This window comes from Octopus sinensis, linkage group LG8 (genome assembly GCF_006345805.1).
Source record: "Octopus sinensis linkage group LG8, ASM634580v1, whole genome shotgun sequence".
In the NCBI taxonomy this organism is placed as follows: domain Eukaryota; kingdom Metazoa; phylum Mollusca; class Cephalopoda; order Octopoda; family Octopodidae; genus Octopus; species Octopus sinensis.
In genome coordinates this window covers 76,705,587-76,726,993 of record NC_043004.1, presented here as the reverse complement: position 1 = coordinate 76,726,993, position 21,407 = coordinate 76,705,587, and the positions used below count along the sequence as shown (strand labels likewise).

Here is a 21,407-nt window from a genome sequence, read left to right as displayed (position 1 = left end):
CAACCTTCACTATTTAACATTGTCGCTATTTGTTCAGGGTAAAGTAACTAAAAGAGTGGGTAGAAAAGGGTCTGCTTGTAGAAGGGTAGTAGTGGGAGAGAGCCACTAATGGTAACTATATATAAGAGAAAGAATAAGTATTGAACAGTCATAGAAATAGTATGCATATGTGCGTGTATATAGATCGATAGATAGATAGATAGACAGATAGATAGATAGATAGATAGATAGACAGATAGATAGATAGACAGATAGATAGATAGACAGATAGATAGATAGACAGATAGATAGATAGACAGATAGATAGATAGATAGATAGATAGATAGATAGATAGATAGATAGATAGACAGATAGATCGATAGATAGATAGATAGATAGACAGATAGATAGATAGATAGATAGATAGACAGATAGATAGATAGATAGATAGATAGATAGATAGACAGATAGATCGATAGATAGATAGATAGATAGACAGATAGATAGATAGATAGATAGATAGATAGACAGATAGATAGATAGATAGATAGACAGATAGATAGATAGATATGTTTCTTTATTAGCCACACAGGGCTGCACACAGATAGAACAAATTACAAGGTAGAGCTTTTCTTTTGAAGGTATTAAAAAAAAAAAAAAAAAAAAAAAAAGGAAGGGGGAGGTTCGATCAAAAGGGATCGTAAAAGGAGAGAAAGAGGACAAAAATAAGGGGGGTTAAAAAAAAAAAAAAAAAGGGGGGGGGAGAGGAAAAAGAAAAAAAAAAATGATCAATAGGGATCGTTATCACAGAAATGTCAATATGAAGTGTAAAGGGGAGGACAGGTGAGGTTTACCCGTGGAAAGAAAAGCCTGCGGAAAAGACCACGGTAACCTCGGTCAATGAAGTCACATTTTATATTTCTTTTTTTTTTTTTTTTTTTTTGCAAATAAGCAACTCTCTGTTTTCGATTTCTGGGTTCATAGGACTATGCTCAAGGTGGCTTCGTCATTCATACGTGCCATTCTTGCTACATTCACCCATCTTTTTTTAAAACATTCGCTAGACAAAACTTGCCTCTCTACTCTCACTTTCCTTTTCACGTGGTACTTGAAGAAGTTGATGAGAGATTGACCAGAGAGGAAAGTGTTTGTCTCCAATCCTTTCAGACGCGTCCACCAGATACATTCTTTCGCCATAGCCACAAGGATGATGAAAATAGCTCTTCCTTCCCGTTTGAAGGAAGGAGGCGTGACAATATTGACGATAGACTCAGCTGATAAACCGACTCGTCCCACACGTGACAGCAGTTGTTCGACATAAGCCCACAGGTCGGAAATTGTTGGACACTGAACGAGTGCGTGCAGAATGGTTTCGTCGCTCTGACCGCATCTCGGGCAGGTCGGCCCCGTGTTCTCGAGCCGTGTCTGTAGAGCTTATCCCGAACGGGTAGCGCTTCTCGGTAGCACTGCCAGGCCAGGGATCTCTGGAAGTTGTCCATGGGCCCTGGCCCGAAAGTCGTCCCGAACAGGCGGGTCAGGTACTCCTCGTCGACGTCCAGGTTCGCCCCGAGCTCGTCGTCGTACCTCCCCTCCACTAAACCCCTATAGAATGCTTTGGTTGTGTTGAAGTCACTTAAGGTCGACCCAGGACGGCAGAGTTGCTTGAGAGCAACGCGACACTCGCGGTGCCATTCGCCCTTCCTCGGCCTCTTTTTGATCCACGACTGCAGTTCGGTCATGGAGACGAGCTGCGGGAAAGCGTGCCTCACAAACGGCGACCACACCTGTTCACCGTCGTCTACATAGAGCCAGAGATGTCGCAGTCTCAGCGCGTGTCTGCGCATCATCAACCACGGCATGCCCAGCCCTCCTTTTAACGGGTGTTGACAGCAAATGGATCGCCTGACCATCGGGACGCATCCTTTCCACAAGAAGCGAAAGAGGATGCGTTGTAGTTTGGTGATGGTAGGGTCGGGACAAGGTATGACGGTCAGGCGGTAGTAGATGACGGACGCGATGTACGTGTTCGCCACCTCCGCTCGACCTTTTAGGGACAGTTTCCTCTCGGCCCATTGCCGGGCGAGAGTGACCACCCTACTCGTTATCTCGTTCCAGTTCTTCTCCACTTGGAGGTCCGGACCAAACCAGACCCCGAGCAACTCAACCAGGCCGTCGGTCCAGCGTCCCACGACGGAGGCGCTGGTGGACGGCATGGGCTTGTTTCTCCAGGTGCCTAGTCGCAAGCCCACTGACTTTTCCCGGTTGATTTTCGCTCCTGTCACCGCTTCGTAGTTTTTCAGTGTCTCGCCGACCAGCTCGATGTGCTCGTGGCTAGACACTATGACGGTGACGTCGTCCGCGTATGCAGACACGCTCGTCCCGCATCCCAATTCTCGCGGGATGCCCCTTAGAGTCGCCAGCTTCCGCAGTAGTGGCTCAAGAGGTCAATACGTATAGAAGCGCCGAGAGGGGGCATCCCTGACGGACCGAACGTGCAATGTCGAAAGGTCTCGATAGATGTCCATTTACGCGAATTACCGAACGGATGCCTCTGTACAAGGCAGCTATCCAGCCGCGGAAGACGGGACCGAAACCAGCCGCTCTCAGGACTGCCTCCAAGTATCGATGGTCTACCCTATCAAAGGCTTTTGATTGATCCAAGTTGATCAGGGCCCCACCCATGCCAGGTTCGTTAACTACCCTGTCTATGATGTAGCGCATCAGATGGAGGTTGTCATGGATGGTCCGGCCTGGCACGGCGCATGTTTGCGCCTTGTCGACCAGTTTCTCGATGACAAGCGCCAACCTCTTGGCTAGCACCTTGGCCAAAATTTTCAAGTCTGCATTAAGCAGAGTGATGGGCCTAAAGTTATCTATTACATTTCCCTTGTTTAGATCTTTCTTCAGCAGTGTTACGGCTCCTCGGCTCACAAAACCAGGAATGCTCCCGTTTTGCTGCCAGTTGCAGTACACCGCCGCCAAGAGATCTCCAAACAAGTCTGGCATACAATTGTAAAGCTCGTAGGGTAGACCATCCAAACCCGGTGATTTGTCCCTCGAGCATTCTGCCATCGCTTCCCGCACTTCCGCCGCCGTGATGGCACCTTCGCAGCACCCTGCCTTTCTTGTCGAGAGTCGTGGTAGGCTATGTAGGTAGGCACTGTATAGCCTACCACGACTCTCGACAAGAAAGTCAGGGTGCTGCGAAGGTGCCATCACGGCGGCGGAAGTGCAGATAGATAGATAGACAGATAGATAGATAGATAGATAGATAGATCGATAGATAGATAGATAGATAGACAGATAGATCGATAGATAGATAGATAGATAGACAGATAGATAGATAGATAGATAGATAGACAGATAGATAGATAGATAGATAGATAGAAAGATAGATAGATAGATAGACAGATAGATAGATAGATAGATAGATAGACAGATAGATAGATAGATAGATAGATAGATAGATAGATCGATAGATAGATAGATAGATAGACAGATAGATCGATAGATAGATAGATAGATAGACAGATAGATAGATAGATAGATAGATAGACAGATAGATAGATAGATAGATAGATAGATAGATAGATAGATAGATAGATAGATAGATAGATACATATATATCTATATATGCATGTGGGTGTGGGGGGGCTAGGTGTGTTTGTATTTCTTTGTTGTTACATCATGCAATATTTCTAAATGATCATCATCACTATAGTACAGACAGAATACCTCATTAGGAATCTTCTGGGAAAACGTGCACAACCGTAGGGAAGCATTCCATTGCTCAGAAACAGGTGAGGGTTGGTCATCCAACCTTAGAAAATCTGCCTTAGCACATTCTGTCTAACCAATGCAGTATGAAAAAGGGGACATGATGATGATGATGGTGGTGGTGTTGGTATTGGTGGTGGTGGTCATTGCCATTTTATCATCATCTTGATGATGAGGATGATGATGATGATATAGGATTCAAAATTGTTTCAGGACTTTTTTTATTTACTTTAATAGTTAGTCATTGAATGAACAGCATGAAAATCATTTTTGTTAAAAAGTTAAATGTGTTGTTAGTTAACAGTCGATCACAAATTGCATCAGTCAGTTTTATTGACTAATATTGTTGGAAACTGTGAATCAGTGTTATCTTTTACTCTTTCTACTTATAAATTGATTATTTTCTCTTGGCCTGGCAGAGAATTGCTAGGCCAGTTTCCTTGCATCCATACCATTCATCCTACCATTTGTATTTTTAACCTATTCTGTTGGTGCCTGTCAATTAGTGTATGTGTACTTTTAGCTTAAAATAAATCTGCATAAATCACACGTTATTACTAACAATATTCTAAAAGTCATTTATGTTTCTGAAAGATTTCTCCCGACAATATTGCAAAATGCATGGCGGCAAGCTGGCAGCAATGTTAGCATGCCGGGCAAAATGCTTAGCAGTATTTCGTCTGCCGTTACGTTCTGAGTTCAAATTCTGCCAAGGTCGACTTTGCCTTTCATCCTTTCGGGGTTGATAAATTAAGTACCAGTTACGCACTGAGATCGGTATAATCGACTTAATCCGTTTGTCTGTCCTTGTTTGTCCCCTCTGTGTTTAGCCCCTTGTGGGTAGTAAAGAAATAGGTATTTCATCTGTCTTTACATTCTGAATTCAAATTTCGCCAAGGTTGACTTCGCCTTTCATCCTTTCAAGGTCAATAAATTAAGTACCAGTTGCATACTGGGGTTGATCTAATCAACTGGCCCCCTCCCGCAAAATTTCGGGCCTTGTGCGTAGAATAGAAAATAATATTGAGAAATGCATAAATGAGATCTGCTTAGACTCATGTTTATTTCCTGTTTTTTTTGTTGTTTTTTTTGTAAATCTTTCATAAATGACTTGCTTATAAAATATAAGATATCAGTTTAATATTTAGCATTTAAATCTATTAATAGATATTTCTATATTTATTCCAGAGCAGAAAAAAAGAAAACTTAAGTCTCCTCACCATACCGAAAAAAACAAAAATCTATAATTCTTTATGTTTTAAATTAACTTACTTTCACAACTTGTTTTAGATTAATCTTAATCAAAAGGATAAATTAATTATTGAAAAGGAGATATGTGAGTTCTGCTATCACCTGTCAATTATTAAACATGCATGTAGTATATGTTCAACAGTCTTTGTGAGAGTGTATCAGTGTCTCTGTGTCTGAGCAAGTGTATTTTCAAGCAGTGTTTTGGAGTGTATGTGTGTGCATGCATGGCATTGTGTGTGTGTGTGTGTATGTGTGATGTGTGTGTGTGTGTGCGTGTGTGTGTGTGAATGCGCACGTGCATGTGTGTGTGTTACTGTTAGATTCTACATACATGCAAAAGTGAGAGCGAGTGTGTGTCCATTTAAATACCTCCGAAAGTGCAGAAAATCTGTCAGTATGTATGTGAGAGAGTGATACATATATAGTATGTGTGAGAGCCTATAAGTGTGTGTATATAAATATCTGTAGATGCTGAAGATATATATATGTCAGGGTTATATCAGTGTGTAGAACAGATAGAGATACAGTGTACAAGAAATAGAGATAAAGTGTAGGAGAACTTGTATTTGTGTGTAAGAAAGACTGTTATGTAAGTCTTTAATTTAAAGTAAGTGAAATGTATCTTTGGCTGTTATAAGTAGTTTATCTCTCAGTTTAGTATCACCAACTGGACCATGGGTACCTTTAGCAGAGTCAACTTTCTTGCAAACATTTGAGTCAGGTTTTCTAGTTTGGAGATAACTTCCTTTCTTCTTCCTACCAGTGTCATAGACCCTGGAAAAGATCATAGAGTAACACCTTGGTCTTCTTCTCTCACTAAGCAGTGTAGACAAAAAAAGATTTTTTTTATAAAAATAAAAATCTCCAGTTGAAATGCCCTAAAGAAAATGCTGCACTTAAGCACCATGGGTAACTCCAATCAGATTCCTTTTATGTAGCATCCTACATGATGCCAACCTTTATAAAATGACCTACAAATGGGAGTCTTTAGCTATGGTTTAGATTTTATTTAGTATTATTATTTAGTTGCTGAAATACAGTACAAGTTAAATACTGGGTTTGATTTCATCGACTAACATTTTCTTCCAGATTTCTGGCCATTTGCCTATGAAAGAAATCATTATTGTTGTTATCATTTGTAGGACATTCACATTGCTTGAGGCTATGGTCTTTATATTCACTTATATTAGATTATTACAAGATCTATTAATTCTCTCCAGACCATCCTTTTGTACCACAAGAAATGAAAACGGAATTTTGTAGTTCTGTTAGAACATAAAGCAGTTTTCAAGAATAAGAGATATCAACCATTCCATCATTCATTATTCATGATATACTAACACATCTGAGCTCAGTTAAGCAATTCTGTCACGTTCACATAAACAGGATGGCTTATGATATCATTAGTAATGCTATCTATTGTGCATACACCTATACAACATGTTATACACATGCAGACACATTTACCTATGTATGTCCATGAATATAACTATACATAGTAATATCATATTAATTCAAGTTAGGTATATATCCCTTTTAGAATTGTATTAAAAATATCTGGAATGTTTTAACCAATTATTTTAATGACACATACAACACTTGTAACATAATCTCATTGATATCAACAGCATGCTATGACAGCATTTAAAACATTTCCCTTTTGAGAGCTGTCATCTTCAGGATGTTATTTTTACTTAGATTCAGTTTTATTTCATATATTTTATTCGTTTGCATCAAAATTTAATATGCATTAGTCTTATTGCCCCTAGTTTAGAAGATTAATTGACTGGACATCAATCTAGAATTGTAAAGCAAAGATGGTCATCTGCATCTTTATCATCATCATCATACATATATATTCAAATAAGCTTATATTTATGTCTACATACATGTATATCCTCCCTTTCTTTCTCTCTCCCTCTCACGCACACATGAAAGGGAAGAAAGAAAAGTCAAAGACTCAATCACTTTTTTTCTCAGCCAGAAGTATAAATGTCAACTGACCATCTCCAGGATTTATTTATTCCAATGAAATTCCAAGTCTTCATATGTGGGTGAAGCAGAATCTAAACCTTCTAGTTCTATGCTAAAGAGCAATCTTGCTCTAATAGGTCAAGCTGACGAGTAACAATGGAACCCTTTCCTGAACATTAAATTGTACAAATACCTTTACAAATATTGAACAGAAATTAAGGTTATCTATTAATAGCTAACTTTCTAAATTTGCTTTAAATATTGATATGCGAGAATATGTTCATTCTGTTCTGTACTGACAAATGAAAGGAAATGGCTTATTTCCTTTCAATACTTTTCAAAGAAACAAAATTCTTTGATATTGCGCATGGTAAATCTACAAAAAAGCAAATAGCATCTAAAGAACTCTTTATTTAATAATTGAAAGGGAGTTTTTGCTAATGATTTATTTTTTATTCTCTTTTGTTTTTGGGATGGTTTTCTAGCAATATAGATGATTAATCTGTATTGGGCAATAAAATAATATAAATTAAATATTGATTTGCTTCAGGCGTGGCTGTGTGGTTAAGGTGTTTGATTTTCAAGCATGTGCTCGTAAGTTCAATCCTACTGCTTGGTATTCTTTGCAAGTCTCTTCTACCATAGCTTTGGGTGACTAATACCTTATAAGTGAAATTTGGGTGATAGAAACTATATGGAAACCTATCATGTGTATATGTGTGTGTGTGCATGCATGTGTGTATGTGTGTGTGTGCATGTGTATGTGTGTGTGTGTATACATATAGAGGGACAGGGAGATTAATATATTTCCAATGTATATTAGCAAAAGATGTAAACATTGGTGAAAATCCAATGGTCATCAAATGAAATCTTTGAGAAAATGAAATCCTTTGCACCAAATTACAGACATATCTTTATCACTCTTGCCCTTGGGATTGCCTCATTGTAAACTTGTAACCAATGACAGTCAGTTACAAACAGTGCTGTGTAATAAAAAAAAACATTTGTAAATGGTGTACTGCTTCAATAACTTTATCCCTCAACACTATTTCTTCATCCTTTTCTAATCATAGTATTTACATTTCAGCAAGACACCTATCTCTGTCCCTCTATACCTTTAATCTTTCAACAGGTGCAGAACCATATCCCTGCCTCAGTACCACTCCCCACTCCCAGTTGAAAGATTTTTGTCTTGCAAGGTCCTTGGTAACCCTGTCAGTGCTGGTGCCATGTAAGAAGCACCTAGTACACTCTGTAAAGTTGGCATTAGGAAGGGCATTCAGCTGTAGAAACCTTACTAAAACAGACAATGGAGCTTGGTGCAGCCCCTGACCTTGCCAGCTCCTGTCAGCATGGAAAGCGGTTGTTAAATGATGGTGATGATGATTAATATTGAAGCCAGCAGAATTGGCTCTCAGTTCAAATTCCTTTCAGATCAATTTGCCTTTCATCTTTTTAGGATTAATGAAATACGCACCAGTTGAGCAGTTGAGTTGATGTAATTGACTAACCCCACTCTCCCTAAAATTCCTGACCTAGTACCAAAATTTGAAATAGTTAGTGTCATTATTAAGGTGACAAGCTGACGAAATTGGTAGAGCATTGGGAAAATGTCTTGTTGCTCTAGGGCTTCACATTCTGAGTTCAAGTCCCACCTAGACCAACTTTCCCTTTAATCCCTTTGGGACCAAAAAAAATTTAAATAACAATCAAATATTAAGGTTGAGATAATTAAGTCCTCCTCTCAAAACTGTTGGCCTTGTGCCAGAACTTGAAACCATTATTATTAATACTGAATAAAATTATTTTAAGCTGTTAGCAGCATTCTAAAGGGTCACTGTGTTGTAGTTTGGCATCACAAGCGATATAATAAAATTAAGTCTGAAGACTTTGGAATCAGGTGAATAGACAGAGGAATTGTATGTAGTAAATGATCTTGTGAGTAATTACAGATAATTTTGTAGCAGATAATCCTATAAAACAACCAACCATTTTCCCCTATAACTCTTCATTTCAACTGAGTTTGAAATGGAACGTTAAACTACATTTAGAGCTTCTTTTATTTTCAATAGTAAGTTTATGCAATTTTCAAAGCCAATTTTTCTGAAGTTTCCTAAATGTTTTTAATTTTCATTTTCACTATTAATTTATCTGTATTTTTTCATTTTGTTTTGCAGGTACTCTAAATATTAATCATGACATTAGAAAGAAACATTCTTCCAGAATACAATGCTAGTGAGGGGTCAGCCATGACAACTAAAACTGCTGTATTAGATGTCCCCAAAAAGGATGAACCTATTAATAGCCGGAACAGTCCAAGTACTCTCAATGTACTTACCACCAGTACAGACTTGGAGTTTTCCAATAGGTAAATTAATAACGCTTTTCTAATTTTGTTATTTACACATGACTAATTTTCTGTAAAAAAAAAATGATTTTTTTTTTGCTAATGGTGATGTTATTGTTTGTTGTTGTTCCAACAGGTTATTTCACAATAGGTTTTCGAGTTCTAGTAGTAAGGACATTGCACTCTCAATCGCAAGGCTATGATTTCGATTCCCAGACTGGGTAATGTGTTGCATTATTGAACAAAACTCTTCCTTTTACATTGCTTCAGTCCACTCAGTTGTGAACAATTTCAGGCAATAGCTGGAAAGTTAACCCTGTGACAGATATGCATCCTGTTCAAGGGAAGTGCTGTAATCTCAATTACTTGCATACCATAGAAATTGGTCTTATAAATCCTAGGGCTTGTGAAAAAAAAAAAAGCATATAAGTACTTGATCTAAGATTTTAACTTATATTGCTTAAGTTCAGAATGCTTACTCTTTAATATAATTTGTTTTTTAGTCTATATACAACGAAAGAAATATTTTCTCAACAACTATAAAGAAGGAAGAAGCAGAACTATAGTTTTTTTTATAAATTTTGTTAATTTGTAATTTTTTATGGAATTTTTAAGTGAACAATGGTTATTGATATGTGATTCATGAAGATAGATATATTCATATAATTTATAAAGGTATATATCAATTTGTAAATATATATATCCAATGCAGATTGATATCTGTTTTCTAAAACAGTCCCCTACTCACCATAAGTACAACAAAATTTTAAACTAGAATTCCAGAAAATTTCATATTCTTCAACAGTTAACTGATGGTTTAGTACCACAAAATAAACTCAAACTCTGTGTGTGTGTGCGTGTGTGTGTACAAAACATACACATACTCATGCATAAAATCCAATTCTCTTTGTATTTTTTAAAAAAACTTACCAAGCCTTCTTTGTCCCCCCAAAATCAAAAATACTAAGTATTTTTTGTAACTTTTTTTGACAAGTTTTCTTCCATTGTCTCTAATGTGTGTATACAGTGAAGTGGGTTAGTGATATGAAAAATATCTGGCTGTAAAACACTACCTCTGAAAACCTCTACAAACTAAACTAACATAGAAAAGTAGATACAAAATGATGATAGTGATGGTTATGATACTGATGGTGAAACCAAATAACCAGACACTAGTAAAGTTACAATTGTTCTAAGGACTTTTTTGCCACTGTTTCTATCAAATTATTAAGTATGATAATTATTAAAGACAGATTTTGTCCTAGGAATTTATTAAAGCACAAGCGAGGCAGTGTGAAATGAAGTTTACTTTTCAACTGCATGATTTCAGCTTCTGTCCCACTGCTTGTCACCTTGATCAATTATCTTCTATGATAGCCTTTTGAGCAGGTTTGTTAGATGGAAACTGAAAGAAGCTTGTTGTGTATATACTGTGTGTGTGTGTGTGTTACTCTCTTGTTGCCTTGATTTGACATGACAGTTGCAATGAAGCGTCACTGTCATGCAAGTGGTGTTCTTCATTATCAGTCTTCCATAAAAATATGTCTGGTCACGGGGAAATATCACCTTACTTAGATTAAACCTGACAAAGAATATAGAAAGAATTCTTTGTATGATTGAAATGATTTGAAATTGTAAAGAACCTTTAAAACTTATACATTTAAAAACTGAGATCACCAATCTATACAATAACTACACAAAATTATTTACAAAATTATTTTATTGGTTATTTTTTAAATAATATATAAGAACGTTTTATGGCTACCTTAAAGATCATCATTCTGGCCTTATAATTCTTGAAATTTTGATTGATTTGATTGTCTGAAGACATCTTTTATCAAAATAGAAAAAGCAATGCTTATTCTTTACTTTTGGAGAATTTCAGGGACTATAGTGACAATGATTTGTGATTTGCTGTAGAATGTTAGAGTAGAACTTTAGAATTCAGTTTAAATAGACTTTATATCAAAAATTAGAAATGAGAGACATCAGGGAATATTATAAAAATTATACTTTTCTTCTAAAAATGATATCAGATCTGTAACATTTATTGATTGCAGAATTAACTTGAAATATATGTCAATGTTTTGAATTGATATGTTTGAAATTTTTATGGCATTGTTATCATATTGAATGCAAAATGATTTTCTTTTTCAAAATATTACATTTGGGGAAATATTATATTTTCCTTTAAAAAAAAATAAAATAATTGATTATCAAAAGCACTATGTCCTAATGAAAATTACTGTTCTCCAAGATTAGAAAAATATATAAAGAGGGAAGATAAAGATGGCTGAACTGCTAAGCTAAGGAGTGATGTTGCTAAACTATAGAGCAATTGGGCCCGTCAATATGGTTGCAGCTACTAAAGTAGATTCTGCTTGTTCAACTTAACAATTTATTGATCACCTGTTCCCCACATGACATGACTGCTGAAAGTAATTGCAAATACTGAAATGTTCTTAGCCAATTGGCACACTATCCTATATTGAAAAACTAGCAATCAACTACTTTCATAGCAATCCTCTCCGTAGTGCTGGAGATGAATGTGACAATAATATAGTTTGATTAGAATAAAACTTTCCAGTTAAACTAATAAAAATGTCTAAAACAAATAAATCACAAGAAAATTGAGCCAGTGACTATGCATGTTATAAATAAATCTGTGTTATAAACCAATTTATTGTAAGCAAAATGTTAGGTGGGGTTAGAGAATTCAGCCTTCTTTTCACACGTTTATGCCCGTACACAACTATACAGAGCTTTATTCCAGTATACAACTGGCACAACTATATATTATCTTCTTCGACCATAATGCTAGAAAATCTTTTACCATGGAATTTTTATAGCTGAGACATAAAAAGGCATAGAGCTGATGTGGCAATATTATATTTCTTTTCTCTGACTAATTTAACTTTTGTGCAAGTGGATTTTCATTTTAGTATAACTGTAGACATACGTGTGTAGTTAAGAAGTTAGTTTCCTAATGATGTGGTTTCAAGTTCAGTCCCACCTCATGACACCTTGGCAAGAGTCTTGTACTTTAGCCGCATGTGGACCAACGTCATGGAAGTGGATTTGGTAGATAGAAATTGAATGGAACCTATTATATGTATATATCTATGTAAGTGTGTGTATGTGTGTGTTTGTGTGTCCTTGTCTTGACATTGTGTGATAACTGTAAACGAGTATCATTACCATGCAAACAGTGTCATTCATTTCCAGTATTCTGTATGTATCATGGGAAAATATTACCTCATTCGGAAATGATTGAGGGTTGGCAGGAGGAAAGGCATCTGACTGTAGAAAATTTGCCTCAGTAAACTTTGTTCGATCCATACAAGCATGGAAAAATGGTCATAAAAACCATGACTGTATCTGGAGATTATTGGAATTGTATAATCTGAATAATTATTTCAGTCCACTGAAGCCCTGAAATTCTAACTTTAATATAGCTAAATTCTCAAATGGATTTAAATCCGAATAATAGCATTCAAGTGTACTATTGTGAACTTATAAATGTAATTTATATGGATTTATTGTATAATTTGTTCAAGAATTGCAGAAGAAGCTTAAATTGTCAAGAAAGGGTTTCATATAACTGAAGATAGAAATAGTTCTGATTAATTTAACAATTAGCGGTAAGGATCTCCATAGCAGAACAGTATGAAGAAAGCAGCTGATGTTGGATACATAGCAATTAAGGATATATGGACTTGATACTGCATGAAGAATGTAATTAATGAACATATCAGAAGTGTAGAAAAGTCATTAAAATGAAATGAATTGATGCAAATGATAATGAATAATAATGCTAATGGAAAATAATAATAATGATAATAATAATAATTTAATAATAATAATAATAATAATCCTTTCTACTGAAGGCACAAGGCCTGAAATTTGGTGGGAGGAGACTAGTTAATTACATCGCCCTCCCCCCACCTAAATGCGTAACTGGTACTTATTTTGTTGACCCTGAAAGGATGAAAGGCAAAGTTGACCTCAGCAGAATTTAAACTCAGAATGTAGTGACAGGTGAAATACCGCTAAGCATTTCGTCCAGCATGCTAACGATTCTGCCAACTCACTGCCTTAATGATAATAATAATGATAATAATAGTAATAATCCTTTCTACTATAGGCACAAGGCCTGAAATTTTGGAGGAGGGGTTAAATCAATTTCATCAACCCCAGTTCTTTACTAGTACTTAATTTGTCGACCCTGAAAAGATGAAAGGCAAAATTAACCTCAGCGGAATTTGAACTCAGAACATAAAGACAGTGTAATAATAATAATAATAATAATAATAATAATAATCTTTTCTACTCTAGACACAAGGCCCAAAATTTCGGGGGAGGGCACCAGTCGATTAGATCGACCCCAGTACGCAACTGATACTTTATTTATCAACCCCAAAAGCATGAAAGGCAAAGTCGACCTTGGTGGAATTTGAACTCAGAATGTAAAGACAGACAAAATACTGCTAAACATTTTGCCTGGATTGCTAACGTTTCTGCCAGCTCACCGCCTGATATAATAATAATGATAATGATAATTATTCTCAGAATCTGGTTTCCTTTCCCTACAATATATTATCGCTAATCATTACTAATATCCATAGTAAAACATCCAACTTGCTGCTAGCTGAAGTCTCTGGCTGAGACTTGGAACAGCTTATATAAAACAAAGCAACAACAACAACAGAAATACCAATGATGATAATGATGATGATGATGATGATGATGATGATGATTTAATTATTATCTGGAATACTTTCAAAAAGATAGTGCACTATCAAGAAATTGTCGTATTTGGAAGATATATAAAGGAATTTCTAGAACTGTTAACAATCTATAAATGCTAAGTTATATGGTATTATACAGAAACAATGAACTTCAAATATCTTTTGCCAACAAGATAATATCTACTTGGTTGTTTAATCAGTTAGATTCTCTTCAAATTAAACTCTGCCATCTTGAATAGAAAGGGGCACATTAGACAATGTACTACTAGATATATAATGCCTGAATGTAAGACGAAATGGTCATGGTTGGAATACCTTTGACGATAAGTCTGCTTATTCAAGGTTGAATTGGATCTAAACAACTGCATGAAATATTTATTATTTGGAATGATCTCAGGATAAATCATTGGTTGTGTAATGAATGCATAGTGGTAGCTTTTCTTCATTTTTTTTTTTTTGTTTTATGTTCTGAATTTTAAATTCTGTTGGGATCAACTTTGTCTTTCATCTATTTGGGGTTGATAGAAATAAGTACCGATTGAACACTGGAATCAATATAATCAATTTGCTCAAGCCCCGCTAAATTGCTGGCCTTGTGCCAAATTTAGAAAGAATTATTTTTTTTTAAATGTGATACAAATGAAATGAAAAATGATGGTATTTTAAGCATTGTTTATTAAATAATGGTGTTAAATCTGCTTTGGTTTTCAAATATACCCTGATTAGATGGTGTTTGTTGGCTCTCTGATGTGAATAGATAAAAAAACAATAACAAAAAAATAAATGTTAACAAATATCATAGTTACAAACTGAAATTTTTACAAGAGGGGAGAGAGAGAGAGAGGCAGACAGAGACAGAGAGAGAGAGAGGCAGACAAAGACAGAGAGAGAATAATTATCCTACTGCCCAACTTGCTGAAGCAAAAAATACATAAAATCTGAAAATAGCACAGTTAAAATGTGATTGACACACCTTATATCCCTCCCTTAGATTGTGACTGACACACCTTAAATTTTTACTTTGATAATATGTAATAAAAGCATATTGATAAATTTCCCATTTCCATAAAAAATTTATTTCAGTTTGACCCATTAAACAGTTGCCCAGCCTTGAGATCATGTACATATATTCTTCTACACAACACCTGCAGAAAAAAGTCCAACTGATACTTTTCTCTATATCACATGACTCTAAATTTAAGCACAACATATCTGGGCCAACAGACAATAATCATTATATTGATTTTAAAAAGAAAAAGTCTTTATCGTCTTTATCATTTATACTCGGTGTTTATTATTTTGTTGTTATTTTTTTTTACCCTCTTGTTTCCATTGTGTCTTGGGCCTCTGATACTCGTTCTCCTCTTTTTCCTGTAGTTCATCTAGGGTGTACCTTGCCTCCGAGGCATCCCCTTACAGGACTCTATACTAGGTAATTCTTGGTCAGACTCTTCCCCATTTTCCTTAGAGATTCCATGTAAGGACCAGTTCAATAATGCTAGTTACAAGTATTTAAATAAAGGTTATTTTCGAGATTCATTCAGTAGATTAGATTTTCTCTCTCTCCCCCTCTATCTCCCTCTCTTATTTACTTTTCAAATAAGATTTTTAGTTTATGACATTTTCCCTTTGTGGATTACTCATTTCATAACTCCTAGATAAAGAAAACTAGATATTTTGCCTTCTTGCTTAGCTATCGTTAAACAGGAATATACTTCAGTATTGCTACTGTTTAATATATCTCTAACGTTATCTCTGCTATAGTTTATCTATAACTAGCACAAATAGTAAAATAGTTTGTTTTCTCTTTGTTCTTTTGTTTTCATTAGACTCCTTCATTGATTATGTACGAGTATTTTAAGTACTGTTCGTTAATATTTTATTTGTGTCTTATGTCATGTGAGTGCTTACACTTAAGTGTGTGTGTATGTACTTAATATATATAAATACATAGGTGTGTGTGTAGTGTATACATTCATAAATATTTTTGTTAAGAGCCGCTGTGTTATAAGGGCACAGACTCTCATAAATACAAATGAAGTCTTAATTATATAGCAAAACCTTTCGTATATTTTTTTCAGATATATATATAACATTCCTGTCTTACTTTTGTCTACTGATTTTGTCAGTGTTTTTCTGTTCCTTCAATTTAAATCAAAAGATCATTTTATTTGTTAGTTCCCCAAATCAAATACAAGTCTTAGCTCTCAAAAAAATAAATAAAGGTGCAGGAATGGCTGTGTGGTAAGTAGCTTGCTTACCAGTCATATGGTTCTGAGTTCAGTCTTACTGCATGGGCACCTTGGGTAAGTGTCTTCTACTATAGCCTTGGGCCGATCAAAGCCTTGGGCCGATCAAAGCCTTGTGAGTGGACTTGGTAGACAGAAACTGAAAGAAGCTTGTCCTTACTCCACCCTTGCTTTCCCCACTCTCGCCTCCCCCACATCCCAACTTCATCACACCACACCACTACACCATACACCACCATACCACACAACACCACATCGCATCACACCAGCACACACACACTAGCATTTCCCAGCCCCACATCAACACACCTATACATACACACACACACACGTCAAGGTCACCAGCCCTCTCCACATGCACATACATGGTCTCTTATACACATGTGCACCTTCGTTTTGGGATCACCACTACTTTATTATCTCGCTTCCCCTTCTTCCTAGTTCTCCTGTGTCACCCCTCTGTTCAGCATTCTCCATGATAGATCGCTTGCCACTACGCATTCTTTATTTTATCTCTGTTTCTTTCTGTGTTCCTTTCTGTGGAAGAGTGTAGGCTCGAAACGTTAAAGACTTTTTCCCTTCCTGAGCATTAAACTAATACATCTATTTGTTGTCTACACCACCTGTCTTCATCTTCTGTTTTCTTGTGAATTCTCCCCTTATATATATGTGTGTGTGTGTGTGTGTGTATTTATATGTTTGTATGTTTGTGTGTTTGTGTTTGTCCTCCCCACTATTGCTTGACAACCGATGTTGGTGTGTTTATGTCCCCGTAACTTAGCGTTTCAGCAAAAGAGACCGATAGAATAAGTATTAGGCTTACAAAGAATAAGTCCTGGTGTCAATCTGTTCAACTAAAGGCAGTGCTCCAGCATGGCTGCAGTCAAATGACTGAAATAAGTAAAAGAATAAACGAATGAAGGAAGAAGATAAAAATGGTTTACTGGAGCTGCTTTTTCTTAATTTGAAATATTAAGACATTGAATATACTGAAGAATAAACTCCTACTCATATACCACTACAATAGCGCTATCAACACATGAAAGGCTATAAGACACAAAAGAACTTAAATTATTTTCTTTATCTATTAGAAGTTGTTGAAAAATAAAGCACACTTATCTTCATGTTTGAAGTTAATGATCATTGATCTATGTATCAAATAAGCCTTAAAAGCCAGTTTTATAGGATTACTAAGTAACTATTGTCTTTATATTTATACCGAAAAGCTGTCTCAAGTTGTGTGGGATGGTTCTTAAGAACTTGTGCTTATCATATGTTTGATCTTGATTAAGATGTTAATCTATCACAAGTAAATTTTCCTGACTGAAGACAGTAAAGTGAAGTGTACAGCGCAAATATAAAAGAAATGCATGCAATACCTGCAGAGAATGTCATGTCTAAACCCAAGAGTTGTCAGACTCTAACCACTTAGACATTTTCACTTCCACAAGAAGCTATTGGTTCAATTCAAACAGTTCTGCTTTCTTTCAGGCGAGAAAAACTTTACTTAATGAATCTGAAAAAATATCTTTTTTAATAAAGAGTCTCCAAAATTAGCTTTAGATGTATTATTAATTGTATTTATAATAATGGCTTTAAATTTTGGTGCAAGGCCAGCAGTTTTTGAGGGGAGGGGTGAAATCAGTAACATGGACCTCCAGTACTTGACTGGTACCTATTTTATTGACCCCATAAAGATGAAAGGTTAAGTTGACTCTCAATGAAATTTGAACTCAGGACATAAAGACAGGTGAAATGTTGCTAAGCATTTTGTCTGGCGTGCTCGGGAATAATATTCACAATTAATATTCTGTTTGCCACGAGATGTATTTCAGTGTTACACTCTTAAGAACCTTCATTACAGAATGAATTCATCATCATCATCATCATCATCATCATCATCAATTAACGTCCATGTTCTATGCTGACATGGGTTGGATGGTTTAGCAGGATCTGATAGGCCCAAGGACTGCATCCTGCTCCAGTGTCTGCTTTGATGCCCTTCCTAACTCCAACCACTTTATAGAGTGTACTGGAGTCTTTTCTCGTGCCACAGGCATTAATGAGGCCACCATGCAGCTTGCATGACTATGAAACCTAAGGAAGGGTGACAGATTTATGCTAAGAGATGGGGTTGGGAAGATAAGATATGAGAAGTAGATGGGGGCAGAGCAGGTTCTTGTGGAGGAGTTACATGATTACTCACATTTAGGAGAAAGAATGAAAATGAATCGGTAGTAGCTGTGGAGTGATAAATAGGAGTGATGAAATGTCCTGGTGGCCCCTCAAGGTACAAGATGAATAGAAGTGAGTGGTAACAGGGAAGCTAAGTGTGTGGAGAGGTGAGGGATATGCAAAGAGTGTATAGGGAGTTGTGCAAGAGGTAGGGGAGATTGAAAAGAGGAGGTAGGCAACATCTATAAAGATTGGATGGGGTTTAAAGGTAGCAATAGGGAATGATGGATTAGAGGGTGTGGGGGGTAAATCTTCAACATTGGAATAAGTTTGAGCGTTACGCTTTAAACAAGCTTAAACATAGAATGGAACTGAAGATATAATGAAGAATCTTTAACACAATGAAACAAGTTTGTGTGTTATACTACCATCGGCCTTAACTAGAGAATGAAATCGGAGACATAATCCGAATCTGCAACATATTGAAACAATGCTATGATCTATAAATTTATATTGCCAGACAGAAATAAGAACACTTACAAAACATGGAATTTTCAAAGATCTTGCTAATTACTACTACTACTTGTAGTACTGCTACTCAAAAGAATTGTAGATTGGCAGAATCATTACAATGAAATGTCACTACCTTCCAGTGTGATCCTTCGATATTTAGTCCCTTGTTTACTCATCTACAAATGGTTGCTGTCGTCGTCATCATCATCATAATCATCATCATCATCATCATCTCCTGGACATTACTGTCTCAAGTTTTAGGACTCATAGAGCCAGTTACTCAGTTTCCATGAATAGATCAAAGGATAAAAATCCTTCCCAAGTCATGAAGACTCATAGAGCTGGTTTCCCTGTTTCTGTGACACATATATTTCCCTGCTGGACAGGACTATGGTCTATCACAGGAATTCTCATTTTTTGCCCACTGAGTGAACCAGAGCAACATGACTGTGTGTGTGTGTGTGTGTGTGTGTGTGCCTGCAAATAGCATATGATTATATATAGCAGTTATATTCATTACTCCTGTTGTAATATTTCTCTATTCATATCTATAGATAGTGTAATCTTAGATGAAATATTTTCTATGTTGTAATACACATCCTGTATTAAAAAAACAGTAAGCATAGCCCCAGTCCAGGAATCGAAACCACAATCTTATGATCACAAGTCCAACAGCCTAACTACTAAGCCATGCATCTCTGCTCTGTTGCTGCAGAGTACAAGTGACTAAAATCACAAGGTTTCCCCTCAACTACTCTCTAGTCCATAACAGGGTTTCTCATTTATGGTTGAATGAACTGGAGCAATATGAATTGAAGTTTTGCTCAAGAACATAATGTACCACCTGATCCAAGAATTGAAACCATGATCTTATTATCACAAGTGCAACACTTTAACCACCAGGCCACATACCCTCACTAAAAGATTCTGAATATATATATATGTAGTATATTCTGCTTAAATTCTCAAGAATGCTTGAAATGAAAATCCCTTGAAATCTTCTGTCCCAAGATATATTTGCTTAACAGCACATGTTGTCTGGTTTCAGGTCTGATTGAATAAACAACATCCTAATTGTGATGGTCTGGATTTAAAAAAAAAGTTTGCCTGCTATTTTTAAAGGTGGTAGTGTGTCATTTGAGGATGATTGCATGCTATCTTTAGCAGGGCTAGTGATCATAAAGAGTACCTCTTGTTAGTTGTGGTTTAGTGACAGTTTAACAAGGAGGAAGTGAATAATGTATTCATGTACTAAGAAGGATGTGTATTACAACATAGAAAATATTTCATCTAAGATTAGACTATCTATAAATATGAATAGAGAAATATGACAAGATTTCAGGAGTAATGAATATAACTGCTATATATAATCATATGCTATTTGCTGGCACATACACACACACACACACACACACACACACACAGAGTCAAAAGCAAACACATACGCATTCATGTTTGCACACATGTATATGCTCACACACACAAATACTTTTTATACAAAATAAATTTATACACATATAGGTACAACAAAAGTTTATAATAGGTCAGTGTTGACATATGCAGTATAAGAATTAGAGAAATATTTATTAATTAAAATGAACACCTGTGTTAAGGGGAATGAATCATTAGCTTATTGGTCAATCTATTTCTTTATTGCCCACAGGGGGCTAAACATAGAGGGGACAAACAAGGACAGACAAATGGATTAAGTTGATTACATTGACCCCTGTGTGTAACCGGTACTTATTTAATCAACCCTGAAAGGATGAAAGGCAAAGTCGACCTCGGCAGAATTTGAACTCAGAATGTAGTGGCAGACGAAATACCCCTAAGCATTCCACCCGGTGTACTAACGATTCTGCCAGCTTGCCGCCCTAGTCAATCATATCAAGAAACACAAGAGAGACATCACTGAAATTTTAATTAAAATTAATTTTAAAAATCTAACATAGATAATTGAGTCTGATCTAGGTAGTATGGTGACAACTCCAGTCATATTTCAGTCTTATTAAACCTCTTCAGTAAAGAATAAAGCATAATTTTACTGTACTAAAAGACAAAAATGAGTAGAGAGATGTATAGGTTTATAAGTGAATTAACACTGAGTGGAGTGATAATTTAAAAGTAAAGACTTTGAGGAAAATACTCAAGTTTCCCCCACTCTGCATGAAAACTGAATGGTACTTAATGAACAAAACATTCTGATAAATTAAAACTACATTAATAGTTATGTGATCACATAGGATAACTAAAGATTTGAAAGCAATTATAGAATTATATGTAGTTGAGAAAGATGATGGTTATGGCTTGAGTGTCATTTAATTAGATCACTTTTGTTTGCTAGATCCTCAAACTGGTAATATGGCTCATGTAGAACTTTCCCAAAAGGTCCC

General features: G+C 36.0%; 1 protein-coding gene across 4 annotated transcripts in view; it reads left to right on the top strand.

Annotated features, from left to right (window-relative positions):
• LOC115215016 (mitogen-activated protein kinase kinase kinase 13) overlaps nt 1-21,407 on the top strand; it is a 183,184-nt gene that overhangs the window by 93,512 nt on the left and 68,265 nt on the right. For all 4 annotated transcript variants that reach the window (XM_029784137.2, XM_036505483.1, XM_029784136.2 and 1 more), the window contains one exon: nt 9,160-9,350. In XM_029784137.2, coding sequence (XP_029639997.1) covers nt 9,178-9,350 — 173 coding nt within the window. In that variant the 5' untranslated portion in view covers nt 9,160-9,177. The remainder of the gene's footprint in view (nt 1-9,159; nt 9,351-21,407) is intronic.